General features: G+C 56.7%; 1 protein-coding gene across 5 annotated transcripts; it reads left to right on the forward strand.

The window, feature by feature from the left end:
- The first annotated feature begins 5,747 nt into the window (after positions 1 to 5,747).
- On the forward strand, positions 5,748 to 16,657 carry VWA5B2 (von Willebrand factor A domain containing 5B2). Of its 5 annotated transcripts, none has more exons than XM_068545437.1 (19): positions 5,748 to 5,886; positions 5,971 to 6,141; positions 8,029 to 8,260; positions 8,429 to 8,586; positions 9,109 to 9,240; positions 9,475 to 9,599; positions 10,002 to 10,157; positions 10,593 to 10,703; positions 10,784 to 10,992; positions 11,081 to 11,192; positions 11,642 to 11,827; positions 12,706 to 12,877; positions 12,961 to 13,277; positions 13,796 to 13,985; positions 14,087 to 14,443; positions 15,397 to 15,534; positions 15,633 to 15,716; positions 15,790 to 16,022; positions 16,109 to 16,657. In XM_068545437.1, the coding sequence occupies exons 1-19, from the start codon at positions 5,748 to 5,750 to the stop codon at positions 16,655 to 16,657; spliced, it is 3,771 nt and encodes a 1,256-aa protein (XP_068401538.1). The 5 variants fall into 5 exon arrangements, with proteins under 5 accessions (XP_068401538.1, XP_068401539.1, XP_068401536.1 ...); XM_068545438.1 differs by having other exon boundaries at positions 12,964 to 13,277; XM_068545435.1 differs by having other exon boundaries at positions 8,029 to 8,248; positions 8,396 to 8,586; positions 12,964 to 13,277.
- The last annotated feature ends 341 nt before the right edge of the window (positions 16,658 to 16,998 follow it).

The raw sequence follows: 16,998 nt of genomic DNA on the forward strand, positions 1-16,998 counted from the left end.
TATTTATTTGGTTGCACCAGGTCTTAGTTGGTGCAGGCGGGCTCCTGAGTTGCAGCACGTGGGCTCCTTAGTTGCGGCAGGCAGGTTCCTTAGTTGCAGCACACCAGCTCCTTAGTTGTGGCATGCGAACTCTTAGTTGCGGCATGCATGTGGGATCTAGTTCCCTGACCAGGGATCAAACCCAGGCCCCCTGCACTGGGAGCGTGGGGTCTTATCCACTGTGCCCCCAGGGAAGTCCCATGTCCCTGTTCTTAAGAAACATACATTGAAGTATTTACGGGTAAAGAGGCACGATGTGAACAATCCATGGTTCAGAACAACTAGTTTTAAAAAATGCTAATCTTCCAATTTTTGTACACGATTTGAAATTATTTCTGAATCAGATGTTTACAAATTAATTGTATGTTAATGTATGTTTGATGTCTTTCATGAGGGGAAGGATCTGCCACTGTCTTGTTTCCTGCTGTGGCTTCCACCCAGCACATACAACAAGAAATATTTATTGACTGAATACTAATGAACTAAGCCATCTTCCAATTTGGGCTTCACATGGGGCTGGGAATTTTGGATACTGAGCTTGAGACAGGCAGGAGGTAAAACTCTTTCTCTAGGCCTAATTCTCCTGGAGCTCAAATATGAGCGTGTAGATGCTTCTGAGGCTTGGGGAAACACAACCACTGGTCCCGAAGGCAGGGAGGCAGCCCACAAGCAGAAGACAACTGAGTTGTGTTTTGCAACAAGTGACACGGCTGAATGTCATTTTCTGAGGCCCTTTCCCTTTAGATTTACCCTGCCCCCACCCCTATACCACCACCCTTGATAAAGGTTGTTGACATTTTTGGCCCTGGCCTGGACAGTGTTCTCCTGAACTGGGGGGGACAAGTTCAATCCTCCCTCCTGGGCCAGATCAGAGGAGAAGCAACCTACAGGCTGGGTTGGTGGTGGCCAAGGTGAGAGGTATCCTGGACAGGGACCTCAGTGGCCCAGCGGCCTGCTCCACACAGAGATTAGAAAATAGGGTCAATTCCACTAACAGAGCCAGTGAGTTTTCTCACATCATCCTTGTAACTGAGTCAGCCAACATTTATTGGGCACCTACTGTGTGCCAGGGCCTGTGATAGAAAGAGAGTGTCACTCCCAGGGGCTCTCACTGGCTCAAGAGGTAAATGTGGGCTCTAGACTCAACCACCTGCCCTGTCCCATTCCCTGCCTAGGCCCCACCAGCTCCCACCTTTGCCCGCTGGCTTGGCACTAGGTCTCCCATTCTACACCTGTTTCTCCACCTGTCCCTTTTTTTTGAGGTCAGCCAAGACTGATGGGAATTTTCAAAAGGAGGTATATTAAGAGATTTAGGAAATTTAATTGGATATTAGCTAAACTTACTGTGGTAATCATTTCACAATATATACATATATCAAATCATTATGTTGTACACCTAAAACTAATATATTGGTATATGTCAATTATATCTCTATTTATTTATTTATTAAAATTTTTTTTTTTATGGTCATGCTGTGCAGCTTGCAGGATCTAAGTTCCCCAACCAGGGATCGAACCTGTGCCCCCTGCAGTGGAAGCGTGGAGTCTTAACCACTGGACCACCAGGAAAGTCCCTCAATTTTTAAAAAAATTCAGAAAAAAAAAGAGATTTAGGGAAAATCAAAGAGAAATAAACCAGGAAATAAACATTAAGGAAGTTTTATTGCATATGGTAGTAGTTTAAAAACAAAGGTTCAAGGGTTCTGAGGGTAGATCATCTGAGTTCAACATCCTGGCTCTACCACTTTACTAGCTTATCATGAGCAAGTTACTTACCTTGTCTGGGCTTTGGTTTCCTCACCTGTAAGATAATAATAGTACTTGTCTCTTGGGCTATTTTAATCATTAAAGTAGGTGATGCATGCTTAGTGCAATGCCTGGCCAATAGTAAGTTCTTGACAAATATTAACTAAGAGAAAAAAACAAATGCACACCTACTTAGCCTTTCCTTAGTCCCTCTAGCTCTTCATTTTTTGACGAGCTGATCCCTCTGCTTGAAACATCTTCCTCTTCACTGCTTAACTCCCATTTAGGACTCCACTTAAACGGCACCACCCTTCAACCACCAGGTTAGGTGCTCCTCCTAAAAGGTCTCAGTTAAAAGCTTTTATAATATCCATAATATCCCTGTAATGCAGCCGTCATCCTAGCCTACTGTAACTGTGTGTTTGCCTTCTTCATCAGAGTGTGAGCCTTTCAGGACAGAGGCTATGCCTTTGTAGCTCTATATTCCCCACGCCCTCCCCTATGCCTGGCACATAGCAGAGCACTCAGCCTCCAGGCCATTCCTTAGCCCTGCCTAGGATCTCCTCTACCTCCTGAAATCTGGTTCTGGGACCCTCTGGGTCTGTGCTGCCCCTTCCAGCCCTCAGCTGCCTGCCATGCTGCAGCCCCACCACCAAAGTGCCTCCCAGGTGGGCCTCAGAGCCCCTCCACAGAACCCCCCTTCTCCCCAGAGCCAGGCAGCTTGCACTGCCCTGCCCCATCCTGCAGAATGCTTTACACCTCTGGCCAATCTGCTGACCTGTCTTAGACAGCCTTCCCAGCAGGATCTCAGGGCTGGTCCAGCTTCCCAGGAAAGCTTGGTTTCTACCAATGTGTTGTCTAGTTTCTGACCAAGAAACCATCTTCCTGGGACACTGTTTTACAACCAAGCTCTCCTCAGGACCCAAGACAAGGACCTCTTTTTCCATTTCCGTGTGTTTGAGGCCCTTTAATGACTGCTCCTTGCAGCTTCGTATTTGTACATGTAGCTCTTGGCTCATTTGCAGAAGGGGCTGAGCACAGAACACCCATGGGGAGGTGGTGCCTGGACTTTCGTGGGCCAGGGCTGGTCCTGTCCGGAGACCTGGAGCACCTGGAGGGCCCATCCACCCACCCACCATCTACTCTTTCTCCCCAAGCCTGTTAGAGGAATGTTCACTCTGAACGAGGCTGGGGGAGGGCTCAGCAGAGAAGGGAGGAGAGGGGGGTCAATGTAACCAGGGCTCAGATAGTGTGAAAAGAACAGGGCTGGGGACTTCCCTGGTGGCGCAGTGGTTAACAATCTGCCTGCCAATGCAGGGAACACGGGTTTGATCCCTGCCCCAGGAAGATGCCACATGCCGCAGAGCAACTAAGCCCATGAGCCACAACTACTGAAGCCCGTGAGCCTAGAGCCTGAGCTCCGCAACAAGAGGAGCCATCGCAATGAGAAGCCGGCACACCATAACGGAGTAGACCCTGGTCTCCACAACTAGAGAAAGCCCGCGTGCAGCAACGAAGACCCAATGCAGCCAAAAAAATTAAAAATAAATTAAAAAAAAATTTTTTTAATTAGAAAAAAAAAAGAACAGGCTGGGACTCAGCTGGAGCTCCCCGTGAGCTGGATCACTGTGATGGTGGCTATGCCTCCTGTCTCATCCCTGTGCATTTCCACCCATGAAGTTCCCTGGGAAAAGGCCAAGCTATCTCCACCACGCTAAGTGGTTTGAGCAAAGGAAAGGGCTGGAGTGGAGGGTTCAGGTGCTCAAGGAGGCAGGGGCTCCCCCCTGGGACCAGCATGGAGATAGTGACTGGAATCAGGATACAGTAAATGGGGAGGGTGAGAACCCTGAGCCTGACTTGGAGCCCACTCCCTACTGGCTGCCCCCCACTCCCAGCTCTCCTCAAGCTCTCTTGGCAGAATCTGAGTGTGGCCTCTCCAAGAAAGCTTGCATGGGTGACCCCCAACACGGTCACTTTCCCAGGGCTCCCAGACTCTCCCTCAGGGATCCTGGGGAAGATTTTACAGACTTCCCTAATCTTTTGCAGCATAACACTGTCAAGTGCACGAAATTTCAGCCAGTAACAAAGGAACCTGATAACAGGCAGGGATGTTTTCTCCTACAGGTGCTTCAGTGATGGGGTGAGGGGTCACTGCTACGATGGGGGCAGTCTGCAGCCACCAGAAGGCTCTGCAGGCCGAAAGGCCTCACTCCAAGGTGGTGGGCAACCGAAGGTACCCAGAAGTTACAGCCTGAGAGGGCGATCCTGCCTACCCTCCCCACCCCCAGGAAAAGTGGGGAGATGGCACAGCAGTGGTGGGACGGCTGGCTGTTGGAGAGGAGAGAACTCCTTCAGTGATGGGGATCCCTGCTTGGAGTGAGTGGTCACGGAAGTGATCACACTAGCTGAAGACACCTGCAGGGATGGGGGAGGGGGAGGTTTCTGCAGTGAAGTAGCGCTTTGCACAGGAAAGGGTGGGGCTTCTTGGGGGCTGGGGGTTCCTACGGTGATGGGGCCCTGGGGTTCGCTGCAGTGATGAGGGTCACTGCAGTGATGAAAAGCTGAGCCATTGTGGGGGTGAGGGGTGAGGGGGCAGGGGTGGGGTAATATCGGGATAGCTGGGGTTGCTGCAGTGCTGGGGTGGGGGGACTGCAAATTGAGCCCCTCTGCTGCACTTGCAGAACCCCTCACTTCCTGAAGGACGGAAAGGGTGCGGCCTCGAAGGCCTCCGCCCCGCACTGACGGGGGGCTGCGCGGGGCGAGGACGCGGTTCCTCCACTGCGGCGCCTGGCTGGAGCGGCCGGCGCTGGCGCGGAGGCGGTACTGCGCCCGAAGGGGGCGGGGAGCAGCAGCCCCGCCGCAGCGACAGGCGGGGCCGAGGCCAGCTGGAGGGGCCGCCTTCCGAGCGGGGGCGGGACCAGCACCCACCGGGCCGACGCCCCTGGGCGGACTCGGAGCGGTCGCGGCGGGCGCCCGGCAGGTGTCCGGACTGAATGTGGCCCGCGTCGCAGAGGCGGCACCACCTATCCAGGTCCCGTCGTGGCGCCCAGAACTCCGCAGAGGACGCGACGGTGAGGCTGGGGCTGCCTGAGGGGAGGGGGACGATCCCCAGACCCAGCCCGGAGCATCCCTAGACAGTTCGGCTGTGCGGGCGCCGGCGACGCAGCCCCCCTTCCCAATCCCAGATCACTTCTGCCAGGATGGGGAGAGGTGCTCTGGACGGATCCCAACTAATCCCTCTGCCCCAACACCTCTCCGGGTCTTGCCTCCGTAAGATCCCCTCCTTTCGCTTCCCATCTCGTTCTTCCCAACCCAATCCCCTCCACTCCGGCCTGCAGCCCGTCTCAGCGCCCCTGTCAGTTGAGGAGCCCGAGAGAGAGAGAGGGACTGCGGCCCTTCGGCTCCCCGTCCCACCCCGCCCCTGCTATCCCTTGGTGGGCTGGGGGCACCCAGAAGGATGCTGGCCCTTTAAACCCTTGCTCCCCACCCCGAGCATCTTCCATCTCTCCACTGCGCCACTTCCAACAGCTGGCAGCCGCGGGGAGCCCCGGGGGGCCGGCAGGTACTGGGGTGGTGGTGAGGCCCGGGAGGGTGTGATGGAACAGCTGCGACATTACCCACCCCCCACCCCTCCGCCCCTAGAGGAGCCGGCGGCGGGACTGCTGGGCGCCCGTAGCGCCAGTTAAACATTAACCCTCCGCTCCCCGGGTCCCCGTGCTGCCTGGAGCTGCGCTCCGCCCCGGCTTCCCAGGTAACCGGCGAGGATGCCCATCCCGCCACCCCCGCTGCCTCCCTCCCCTCGCCACCTGTCCGCCGGGCCGGGCTCAGCCTCGCGCCCCCTGCAGGTCCGCGTCCCAGCGCCGGAGTTAGAGCCTCCCCTCCTGCTTTCAGGAGGGTGGGGCGGAGCGCCCTGAACTCACACTGCGCACCCCTCATCGAGCACCCCCTCCACCAGAGGCACCATGCCCGGCCTGTACTGCCCCTCCAGCTGGACGCCGCTGCCCCTCACGGACTCCTGGGTTCGGGCCTGCGCCAATGGACCCTGCCTCAGCCTGCGGGCCCGGCTCACCTACCACAACCCACAGCCGCAGCCTGTGGACGGTGAGTCCCGGGCGGGGGCGCAGGGTGGTGGCCAGCGCAAGCCTAGCAAGGTCCGACATCGCCTGTGCCCCCATCCCGCCCCAGGCGTGTTTGTGTACCCGCTGGCCGAGGCCGAAGTGGTTTCGGGCTTCGAGGCGGAGGCCGCCGGACGGCGCGTCTCCTTCCAGCTGCAGAGCCGGCGCCGCTCGCAGGCCGCCTGCTGCCGCGCGGTGGGCCCCGCGCTGGGGGCCTCAACACCCCGCCGCTGTGCGCAGGGTGAGTCCAGGGCGCTCCCCGCCCCATCTCCCTGAAAGCAACCGCACTTTAGTTCCTGCCCCCGCTCTGCATCCCGCCCCTCTCTGTCCCCCCTCCAGCCACTGGTTTTTTCATTCATTGATTCATCCCTTTATTCCACAGTCGAGGACTGGGCCCCTGACGTGGGCCAGGTGCTGGGGAAATGTGAACCAGGCCTGACCTGAGGTTTGCAGCCAGGTAGATAGACAAGGCAGGCAGTCCACACATCCCTCTCCCTCTGGAGCTTTAGCTCCTGAGCCTGGGACAGGGTTTTGGTCATCTCGGAGTCCCAGAATCCCAGCATCTGGCACAAAATGTGGCACAAAGAGGATCAGTGAGTGCTGGGTGAGGGGATGGAACCCCACCCCTCTGCTAGGTTTTCTGGCTTGCACTTCATTCCTTTATTTATTTGTACATTCACTTGATTCCTGAACATGGGATTTACCATCTGGGTGAGAAGAGGGACAGAATTCAGTGGTGTTGAGAGTTGCCACAAGCCCAGCAGGTAGTTAGAGGCCAGAGTGAGCTCTGGGCTGAGGCCTCAGGAAAATTCCAGAAGGAAGTGGAGCTAGCATTTGACTGAAAGGAAGGGTGGGATGTAGTGATATGGAGAGGAGAGGAAAGGCACTCCAGGCAGGGGCAATCGTGTAAGCAAAGGTTTCGAAGTAAGTTATACTGGGTGATGGTACTAAAATACCTCATGTTTATAGTGATTCACAGTTGACAAAGCCCAGTCACTGATGTCACCTCATTTGAATCCAGAGAGGTATGTAATGCAAGTGTTGTTCTCCTTCCCTCTTTTATAGGTGACAAAAGTAACAGCAATAGTCTCCTAAATGTTGGCTGCTTTGCGTATATCATCTCATTCATTCCTCACCACAGTCCTTGACATATAATTATGACCCCCATTTTATAAATGAGGAAACCAAGCCTCCTCTAAACAAGAGAGTTACCAAAGGATAGAATTAGAAATCACAGAGTGGAGACTCAAAACCTGACACTCTGCTCTCTTCACTGTATCAGACTGTCCCAAGCCTCAGCTGCCTGGGATGGAAGCCCCTTTCTTCCTTCTTACCTTCCTTTTTTTCCTTCCAGTTTTTTTCTTCCCTTCATTTATTCAGCAAGTATTTTTCAAAAGAGTGGGTAAATGATTATTGTGGGGAAATGAGGTGAAGTAGGGCTGTAAAGGTAGGCTGGGGCCAGACCATGTAGGGCCTTGACCATCACTGTATACACCTGGCCATTTTCCCTTTAGCAGCAGTGGTGATGCCCATGACTCCACCCGTCCCCAAACAAACGGGGATCTAAGTAAAATGATGTGCTTGGTATGTAAATGTCCTCTAGCTAGCTTCCAAATAGATTACAGTTCCTGAATTCCTCTTGGGTAGAAAATTCTGGAGCCACACCTAGTGGGCAGTGGGGAGTCCCTGACCGTTCATGAGCAGGGAATTTGTGAGCAGGTGGGTACCAGGCTATGGGAGATGTCAGCGAGGGTTCTTTAGGAAGATGAGGCCCAAGGGTTGAACAGGCTGGAGCAGGTAAAGAAAGAGAGGCGGAGGGTATGGGTCCCCCAGGACCTTGGGGATGGTGTGGACATGCCCCCTTCTCCTCCTCAGCCCTCTGTTAGCAGTGATGTCACTGCTGCCTTTCCTAATGACAGCCAGCTCCTACCATCAACCTGCCTCTCCTTCAACCATTGTTCATCTCATGCCTCCATCCTGCATCACCAGTGCATTAGCCCAGCATCCCTCCAACCTCGCAAAATCCCCCTTGCCCAAGCTCCCCTGACTCAGTGCCTGCTCCCACCCCCAGATTCCCCCATCTCGTCTGCTTCCAGCCCCCTCTGACACCTTTCCTCACTCATCATAGGTCATCTTGTCTTGGATCTGGCCCAGGCCCGGTCCACACTGGTGCTGCCCACAGGCCTCATCGCCGCAGCCGGCACCATGACAGTGACCCTGCGCAGCAGCCGGGAGCTGCCCTCCAGGCCTGACGGGGTGCTGCGCGTGGCCCTGCCCTCCGTGCTCACCCCTCTGGCCCCGCCAGGCCCGCTGGGGCCCCCCAGGCCTCCGGGGCTCTGTGACGACAGGTTGGGCCTATGGTGATTCTCTTCGTCCCTCCCTCGGCTTCTCTGGGTCTAGTGCGGGTGAGGGGGCTTTGGCAGGGTGCCCCGGGGGATGGGCAGGGTGGGGAAGGGCTGAGGCCAGTCAGCCAGAGGGGCTAGGCGCCCTGGTAGTGGCCCAGTGACCCTCCTTGTGTTCCTTTCCAGCCCCACCAGCTGCTTCGGAATGGGCAGCCCTGAGGGGGATGGGCCAGCCTGGGAGGAGCCAGCTGCCCCTCGGGACGTGTTCTCAGGCCCTGCCCATTGCCCGGCCCCGTACACCTTCTCCTTCGAGATGCTGGTGACTGGGCCATGCCTGCTGGCAGGTGGGTGCCCCTCCCAGCATAGCTGACTGGGAAATAACTGAAGGCTCAGGGATGGGAGGAACACAGGACAAAAAGAAGGCAGGGACCTAAGCCTTAGGAACCTCTAGTCTCACAGTGGGATCACCCCCTGGCCACTTCCACACAACACACACCTAGGTTTGTCAGTGTCATTTGTGTATATCCCACTCCACTCGCCAATGAGAAGAGAGATGCTTACAATGAGACCGGTCCAAGTGATGAAGTTGAGTTTTCTTGTGCACGAGGTGGAGGAGGATGTTAAATCAGCAGCTGGCTGCTATATAACTGCTTGACCAGGCAGGAATACACCTGGGAATTCTCCTCCCAGTCCATGAAAGCAGGTGAATCCCCCCTTGTCCACTCCATAGCTTGGACTCTGAGAGCTGAGCTGAATCAGTCATGATCCCGGCCCCACCACTATTGCCTGGGAAGCTGATAGTTGTGCTCTCAGTACTGGCTTGGGGTGGGGCAATCATCACCTCTCCCTGCCTCTACATCCCTCAGGCCTGGAGAGCCCCTCTCATGCTCTGCGGGCAGATGCCCCCCCTCATGCCAGCTCTGCAGCCACCATCTGTGTCACACTGGCAGAGGGCCACCACTGCGACCGGGCCTTGGAGATCCTGCTGCACCCCAGTGGTGAGAGACTGGGACACACAGTAGGCCAGCTCTGACCTGCTTCAGGACCACCTGGGTAGCATTTTTCAAGTGTAGATTTCTGGACCCTAAGCCAGACGACTGAGTCATTTGTGAGGGTGGGCCTGGTGGTACAGGGAGGCCGGACAGGCAAAGTTCTCCCAGGACAGTGGGCCTGAGCAGTTGGGGTCTAGAGACAGGGACTTCCCTGACAGAGCTGTGTCCCCTTCTCCCCAGAGCCCCACCAGCCACACCTGATGCTGGAGGCCGGCAGCCTGAGCTCAGCAGAATACGAGGCCCAGGTGAGGGCCCGCCGGGATTTCCAGAGGCTGCAGCGAAGGGACAGTGAGGGGGACCGTCAGGTATGGCTGCCTGGGGTCCTGGCCTGGCCCCTGGTCCCACTTCTGGCTGTGTTAGTGCAGGAGGAGCAGGTGAGCAGGCTTACGTTGGGATGGGCAGGGGGCTTCTGCTCTCAGCAGGAGCTCTCAGTAGCTGCCACCACCCTCCCAGAGGACTGATGAGTATTTTCACAGGAGGGCCCACTCAAGTGTCCCTGGAATGTGTCTCGGAGGATTGGGGGTAGGACTGACCTAGGCAGAGGACAGCCACTTGTCTCTGCCCCCGCTTTTATTCAGATGACTACAAAAGGGTGCCCCCTCTGGGTGGAATGGATTGAGAAAGTCTCCGGGGCTAGGTCCTGCTGCCAGCCTAGGTCGGAGTTGCACTCAGCCTGGCCCAGGATGACTCGGGGCTCCCGTGCTCAGGTGTGGTTCCTGCAGCGACGCTTCCACAAGGACATCCTGCTGAACCCCGTGCTGGTGCTGAGCTTCTGCCCGGACCTGAGCTCCAAGCCTGGACACCTGGGCACAGCTACTCGGGAGCTCCTCTTCCTGTTGGATGGCAGCAGCATGGCACACAAGGCCTGTGGGAGCACGGTGTGGGCAGGCCTGGGGTTGGGTGCAGCAGTGGGTCTGAGGTGGGCTGGGGGGCAGCCTCCCGAAGACACACACACACACACACACACACAAACCCCTCTCTCTCCTTCTCATGCTCATACATACATGCATTTCTCCCAGATTCCAAGAGCCTCTTTCATATGTAAAGTTACATTCAGTCACACCGAATCTCAAACCCAAGGATTCACATACACCTCCAGGGTCACATACACAATCGTCTCTCACACAGAGTCTCCCTCACATGCCAGGGTCTCACTTACAGTCTCACACACACAGAGCCTCACCCAGATTACCCCTCATTTTACACACGGCCTGGAGAAAGCAAGCAATCTGGCATCCCTTGTTCTCTACCGGTGCCAATGGGGCCTGCCTCACCCTGCCCTCCCTGGCTCTCCCCAGGATGCCATCGTTTTGGCTGTGAAGTCGCTCCCGCCCCAGACACTCATCAACCTGGCCACGTTTGGCACATTGGTGCAGCCCCTCTTCCCAGAGAGCCGGCCTTGCAGTGATGTGAGTGTGGCCCGGGGCTCTGGGGGCCTAGCCAGAGGCGTCTCAGCCAGTGTGGCCCAGCCCATGTCCTTCTCCTCCAGGAAGCTGTGCAGCTGATCTGCGAGAGCATGGAGATGCTGCAGGCTGCGGGCGGCCCCCCGGACGTGAGGTCTGCGCTGGACTGGGCCCTGGGGCAGCCCCAGCACAGGGCCCACCCTCGGCAGCTGTTCCTGCTCACCGGTGCCTCGCCCATGGCTGCTGAGACCCACCAAACCCTGGAGCTCATGAGGTGGCACAGGGCGGCAGCCAGGTAGGATGGAGTGGGCAGGGCCAGGCTCCTGAGATTGGCCTCCCAAAGAGGCTCCGGGAGGTCACGGCTGCTCCCCTTCTCTTGTCAGGTGCTTCTCCTTTGGGCTAGGACCTGCCTGCCGCCAGCTGCTGCAGGATCTGTCTGCCCTCAGCAGGGGCCAGGCCTACTTCCTGAGGCCTGGGGAAAGGCTGCAGCCCATGGTGAGCTTGAGCCTGGGCCCTGCTCCCTATTCGTCTAAGTCCTCCTCCCAAGTTGCAATGAGTCTGAAACAGAACCTGGTCAGGTTGTGGGGTCTCTAGGCACCCTGCTGTGGGGTGCTGCAGGAGGCCAGAGGTGTGGGAGACATGGCCTCTGACTGCTCCCCAAATCTTGCTCTCAGTTTTGTCCTGGTACTAAGCCATATCTTTGAAAAGTCTTGCCTTATCCACGTGGCACAGTTCAGGCCAGGAGAAGCACCGAGCCCTGAGTACTGAACACTCAGTCCCCTTGCTTGTTCCTACCCCCATTCCTTCCCCCAACCCCAGCCAGACCCTGCTCCCCTCAGCCAGGGGCTGGGTAGGTGGCATCAGCAGAAGGGCAGCCTTCCCACTCTGTTGGCTGTGTGGCACCTCTTTCTCTCCCATGGCCTCCCTCTGGTCACTCCTCACAGCTGGTGCAGGCCCTGCGGAAGGCACTGGAGCCCGCGTTGAGCGACATCTCTGTGGACTGGTTTGTGCCCGATGCGGTGGAGGCGCTGCTGACGCCCCGGGAGATCCCAGCGCTCTATCCCGGGGACCAGCTGCTCGGTTACTGCTCGCTCTTCAGGGTGGACGGCTTCCGGTCCCGCCCCCAAGGGGTAAGCCTGGGCTGGGGTGTGGGAGGTGGGCCTGGGATGGCTGAAGCCCCTGCATCTCTGCAAAACCCATTTCCTATTCCCTGTGCCTCTCTCTGCCAAACGCTCCTACTGCTACCCACTAGACCTTAGAGACCATACTGGGTCCCTCAAGGTGACTGCAGCCTGCCTCCCTCATAAGGTCTTCCACTGAGCTGTCCTGTAAAGTGCTACCCTTGGTCACTAAAGCACACAGTTACAGAGAACAGCGCCAGCATTAGTTTCAAGGTTTTTGTCGAAACTTGCTCATTACTTCACACAGTGCCCTGCAAAAAGCACCATCTGGATTATTTCCTGTAACATTCAGGGACAGACAGAGCACTGTCTCGATGAAATCTCAGATCCCAACTCTGCCATGTACTAACCATTTGATTTTGGACACGTCACTTAACTTCTCTGAGCCCATTTCCTTGTACTGATTTTTTTCGTAAGGTTGTAATTAGCAGTCATAACATGTGTGCTCTTGGTAGGATACTTGACACATAGAAGGAGTTGGATAAATGATTGTTATTTTTATTATGAAAAGCTTTATCTGTCTAGAAGAACCAAGCATGCTTCCTCCTTTTTGGTCAAGGAGAGCTGTATAATGGACTGTTTGTCTTTTTCCCTGGCTGCCAGGAAGCTCAGGGCCAAACCTGAAGCTCAGCCACAGCAGCTCTAGTAACCCTATGGTCAGCATGTATGCTTCCTCTTTCCTTAGTACTGGGCTCTCACTTCTGGTTTATTATCTTTATTGCCTCTTGCAGTGAGCCATCTTAAATCCTGTTTGGAAAGAGGTAGTGTATAACTATAATCAGTTGTTGTTTCCCCCCCCACCCCCCGCAATGTCTATCCCTCTCCAGGGCCAAGAGCCTGGCTGGCAGAGCTTGGGCAGCTCCGTGTTCCCATCCCCAGAGGAAGCACCATCTGCCACCAGCCCTGGCACCGAGCCCACTGGCACCTCAGAGCCACTGGGAACAGGCACTGTGTCAGCAGAGCTGTCCAGCCCGTGGGCTGCTGGGGACTCAGATCGGAGTGAGTGCCTGAGTGTATGTGTGCTGGAGGAGGAGTGGGCAGTGGGAGGGGCCAGGGCTGGGATCTATTCTCCTGCCTCCCAGTAGGTGCTGATGCTCTGACAGACCCAGTCACGGACCCTGGACCTAATCCCTCTTCTGACGCAGCCATATGGCACCGCATCTTCCAGTCCTCATACATCCGGGAGCAGTATGTGCTTACCCACTGCTCTGCCAGCCCAGAGCCAGGCCCAGGCTCCACAGGCAGCAGCGAGTCCCCCGTCTCCCAGGGCCCTGGGTCCCCCGAAGGCAGTGCTCCCCTGGATCCCCCTTCTCAGCAGGGCTGCCGCAGCCTGGCCTGGGGAGAATCTGCTGGCTCCCACTCCTGCCCTCTGCCTCCACCCCCACCGGCTCCAGTCAAGGTGAGATTCAATCCACATCCATCTACCATGTATCCAGCAAATATTACTGACCATTGGCTGTATGCCATAAATTGTGCAGTGGTTACTATTAAGTCTACCTGAAGAAATAGATGGGTAGTGATGGTATAATGTATAACGATGATACCATGCAACATACATTGATGAGCACAGGGATGTGGCTTTATGGGAATTCAGAGTCAAGGTGATTAACCCTGTCTGAGGGAGTCAGGAAAGCAAGAGCCACCTCTGGAAGAATAAGAAGTTAGCTAGGCAAAACGGGAGAAGACATGAATAAAAACAGACAAGCAACAACCTCAACTGAGACATAGGCATGAAGTGAGATGACGCTGGGAAGGGGATCAGGGGCCAGAAGGAGTCTGGCCTCACCCCTAAGGGTGGTGAGCAGCCATCCAGGGTTTCAGACAAAGGGGCATGTGGCCAGCTGTGTATGTATGTCTGATGGCCAGGAGCTCTGCATTCCTTGACCATTGGACCCCCCCCCACCTTCTCACATGCAGACTGGGGCCTTGAGTGCTGAGGTGCTGGGCCGTCGACGCAGAGCGGCTCTAACTGGCCGAAGCCTCTCATCCCCCCCAGGCCGGGTGAACTCAGTCCCTGGCCATCTGCGGCACCCCTCTCTGGGGATAGCACCAGATGGGCCAGGCCCTGAGCCAGGGCAGCTGCTGGGACAGGGCCTGGATGACTCAGGTAAGGGTTATGGGGAGCCGGGTTCTGACACCAAGTAGACCTTGGGGAGGTGGAGCCCAGGGCACCCCACTGCCCCTGCTCCTACCATCGTCTCTCCCCAGGAAGCCTGCTCTCCCCAGCCCCCATGGACTGGGACATGTTGATGGAACCACCCTTCTTGTTCACGGCTGTTCCCCCCAGTGGGGAGTTGGCCCCTCCAGCAATACCACTGCCTCCCCAGCCTCCACGTTGCCATGTGGTGATCCGGGCCCTGTGCGGGGAGCAGCCTATGAGCTGGGAGGTGGGCGTTGGGCTGGAGATGCTGTGGGGGCCTAGGGATGCTGGCTCACTGCCTCCGTCACCCCCTGAAAGAGAAAGTGCTTGGGACCAAGCACTCCATCGACTGACAGCAGCTTCCGTGGTCCGGGACAACGAGCAGCTGGCTCTCCGAGGACGGGGCGAGACCAGGGCTGACCGGGGTGAGTTGCTGGTGGCCCCAGTCAGGGCTCAAGGAGCCTGTATGGGACAGAGAGTGGCAGAGGCACAGGTCTGTGGGATCACTCGCTATACCTCACCTTGCTCACAAGTGATTTGAGGCGGCTCACCCACATTGTCAAGAAAAAAAAATTAAGCAGGGCAATGGGGAAAAAAGGGATAATAAAAGGAAGCAGAGAATGAGATTATATCAAAGATGCACACCATGAGGTTTTGTGCCCTTGCAAGCATGGGACCCCAAACTGGCAAGCTTCCTAGCAGCCAGCAGAGAGGGAATTTCATCTTGTAATGATTCACAGTGCCCACAGCATAAAAAAAATCTGTCATTTAGGAAGATTATTAAAATTAAATAAAGTTAAAATGTCAGTTCTTCAGTTGCACTAGCCACACTTCAAGTGCTTAATAGTCACATGGGACTAGTGGCTACTATACTGGATCATGCAGATGTAGAACATTTCCATCATTGCAGAAAGTTCTGTTGGGCAGTGCTGAAATGAGTGGATGGAAAAGGTACCACAGTCAATGCCTCCTCTGGGCTGTATCCAGAATGTTGAATTTGTGCGTGGCCGGGGGCCTAGTCTTGCTACAATGTGGTTGAGTGTTCAGCCTAACCACTTCTTGTCAAAGCTGAGGAGTCTGAGCTGACCCCGAGAAGGAACTCCACTCTGTTCAAAAGTGGACAGAAGGCTGGGAATTCCCTGGCGGTCCAGTGGTTAGGACTTGGTGCTTTCACTGCCGGGGCCAGGGTTCAATCCTTGGTCGGGGAACTACTAAGATCCCGCAAGCCTGGAGGCACAGCCAAAAACAAAACAAAACAAAACGTGTACACAGGGAGAAGCTATGGGAGCACTGAGATTTCTTCTGGGAAGCCCTTTGTAGAGTGGGTGCTGGGAGCGCACCCCCCTCCCAGTCAACATGTGGCTCCTTGGTTTTGCAGGTCATGCCCGGAGGTCCTGGCTCCGAGCCCTTCAGACAAGCAAGGTCAGCTCTGCCCCTTCCTGCTTCACTTGCCCTGTAGCTGTGGATGCTACCACCAGAGAGGTCCTACCTTCAGCCCTGCAGGTGCAGAGCTCAGGTAGGTAAGGTCCCTTCCAGGTGACCTCCCAGGTGCCGGTTCCCATCTCACTGGCCACCCTCCGAGACATACCTCACCCATCTTCTGTGCCCCTACAGAGCCAGCTGAACCCCCGGGCACCCCTCCTGCCTCTCAAGGTCATCTAGATGCAGCTCCTCTGCCCACAGTCGTCCACTCTAAAGGTAACACTCAAATTTGGGTAAATGGTAGGGACCAACCAGGCTTAGGGACCACCACTGAACGGCTCCAGTTCAGGACTTAAGGGAGGCTCTCTGGCAGGCGGCTGGGAGCCGGACGAAATTGGCAACTCCAGTTCTGCTTTGGGGGACCACGCAGCCCCCATCGGAGGTCCTCATCGTCTGCCCCCCGAGCCTCCCTCTCGGCTCAGCCTGGGCCGTCGGAAGGCCAGAGGCCCAGACAGCCATAGACTCTGCAGCCCCAACACGGGCCAAGCCAGTGACAGCAGCAACCACGACTACCTGCCCTTGGTGAGGACTCGGGAGGTGGAGGGTGGTGCTGCCAGGGCCAGGGCGCTGTCTCAGCTCGATTCTCCCCCCACCTCCTCTCTCCTCAGGTGCGCTTGCAGGAGGCGCCCGGCTCCTTCCGCCTAGACGCGCCCTTCTGCGCGGCGGTGCACATCTCTCGGGAGCGCCTGTGCCGTGCCTCGCCCTTCGCTGCACATCGCGCCAGCCTCAGCCCCACCTCGGCCTCCTCTCCCTGGGCACTGCTAGGCCATGGTGCTGGCCAGGGTGACAGTGCCACGGCCTCTTGCAGCCCATCCCCCAGCTCGGGCTCCGAGGGTCTAGGCCAGGTGGACAGTGGCCGGGGCTCAGACACCGAGGCCTCGGAGGGGGCGGAAGGGCCTGGTGGTGCCGACCTGCGGGGCCGGACTTGGGCCACTGCTGTGGCGCTTGCGTGGCTGGAGCACCGCTGTGCCGCGGCCTTCGGCGAGTGGGAACTGGCGGCAGCTAAGGCTGACTGTTGGCTGCGGGCCCAGCACCTGCCCGACGGCCTCGACCTGGCCAACCTCAAGGCCGCAGCCCGGGGTCTCTTCCTGCTGCTGCGCCACTGGGACCAGAACCTGCAGCTGCACCTGCTGTGCTACAGCCCAGCAAACATGTGAGGGTCACCGGTTGCTCTGGCTGGCACCCCCCAACAAACTCAAGTCACTGCCACCCAGAGCCAGCCTCTTGGTGCTGGGAAGGGGTGGGTGACAGTCCGCCCCTACTGCTTCTCATTCCCTTCACAAAATCCTCTTGCCCCACAGAAAGTGCCTGCCTGTGCTCTCTCCTGCTCCTCCCACCCCATGCCCCTTCCCCTCTGAGCTCTGTGCAGTGCAGTAGAAGGGGAGAGAGCCACAGTCCCTAAATCCTATGCAATAAAGTGCCTCTTAGGACTGTCTGAATGAGTTCTTTATCTGCCGCGTGCCTGTCCCTCACAGCTTGGTCCAGGCACCTCCACGTA

This window comes from Eschrichtius robustus, chromosome 6, assembly GCF_028021215.1.
Source record: "Eschrichtius robustus isolate mEscRob2 chromosome 6, mEscRob2.pri, whole genome shotgun sequence".
In the NCBI taxonomy this organism is placed as follows: domain Eukaryota; kingdom Metazoa; phylum Chordata; class Mammalia; order Artiodactyla; family Eschrichtiidae; genus Eschrichtius; species Eschrichtius robustus.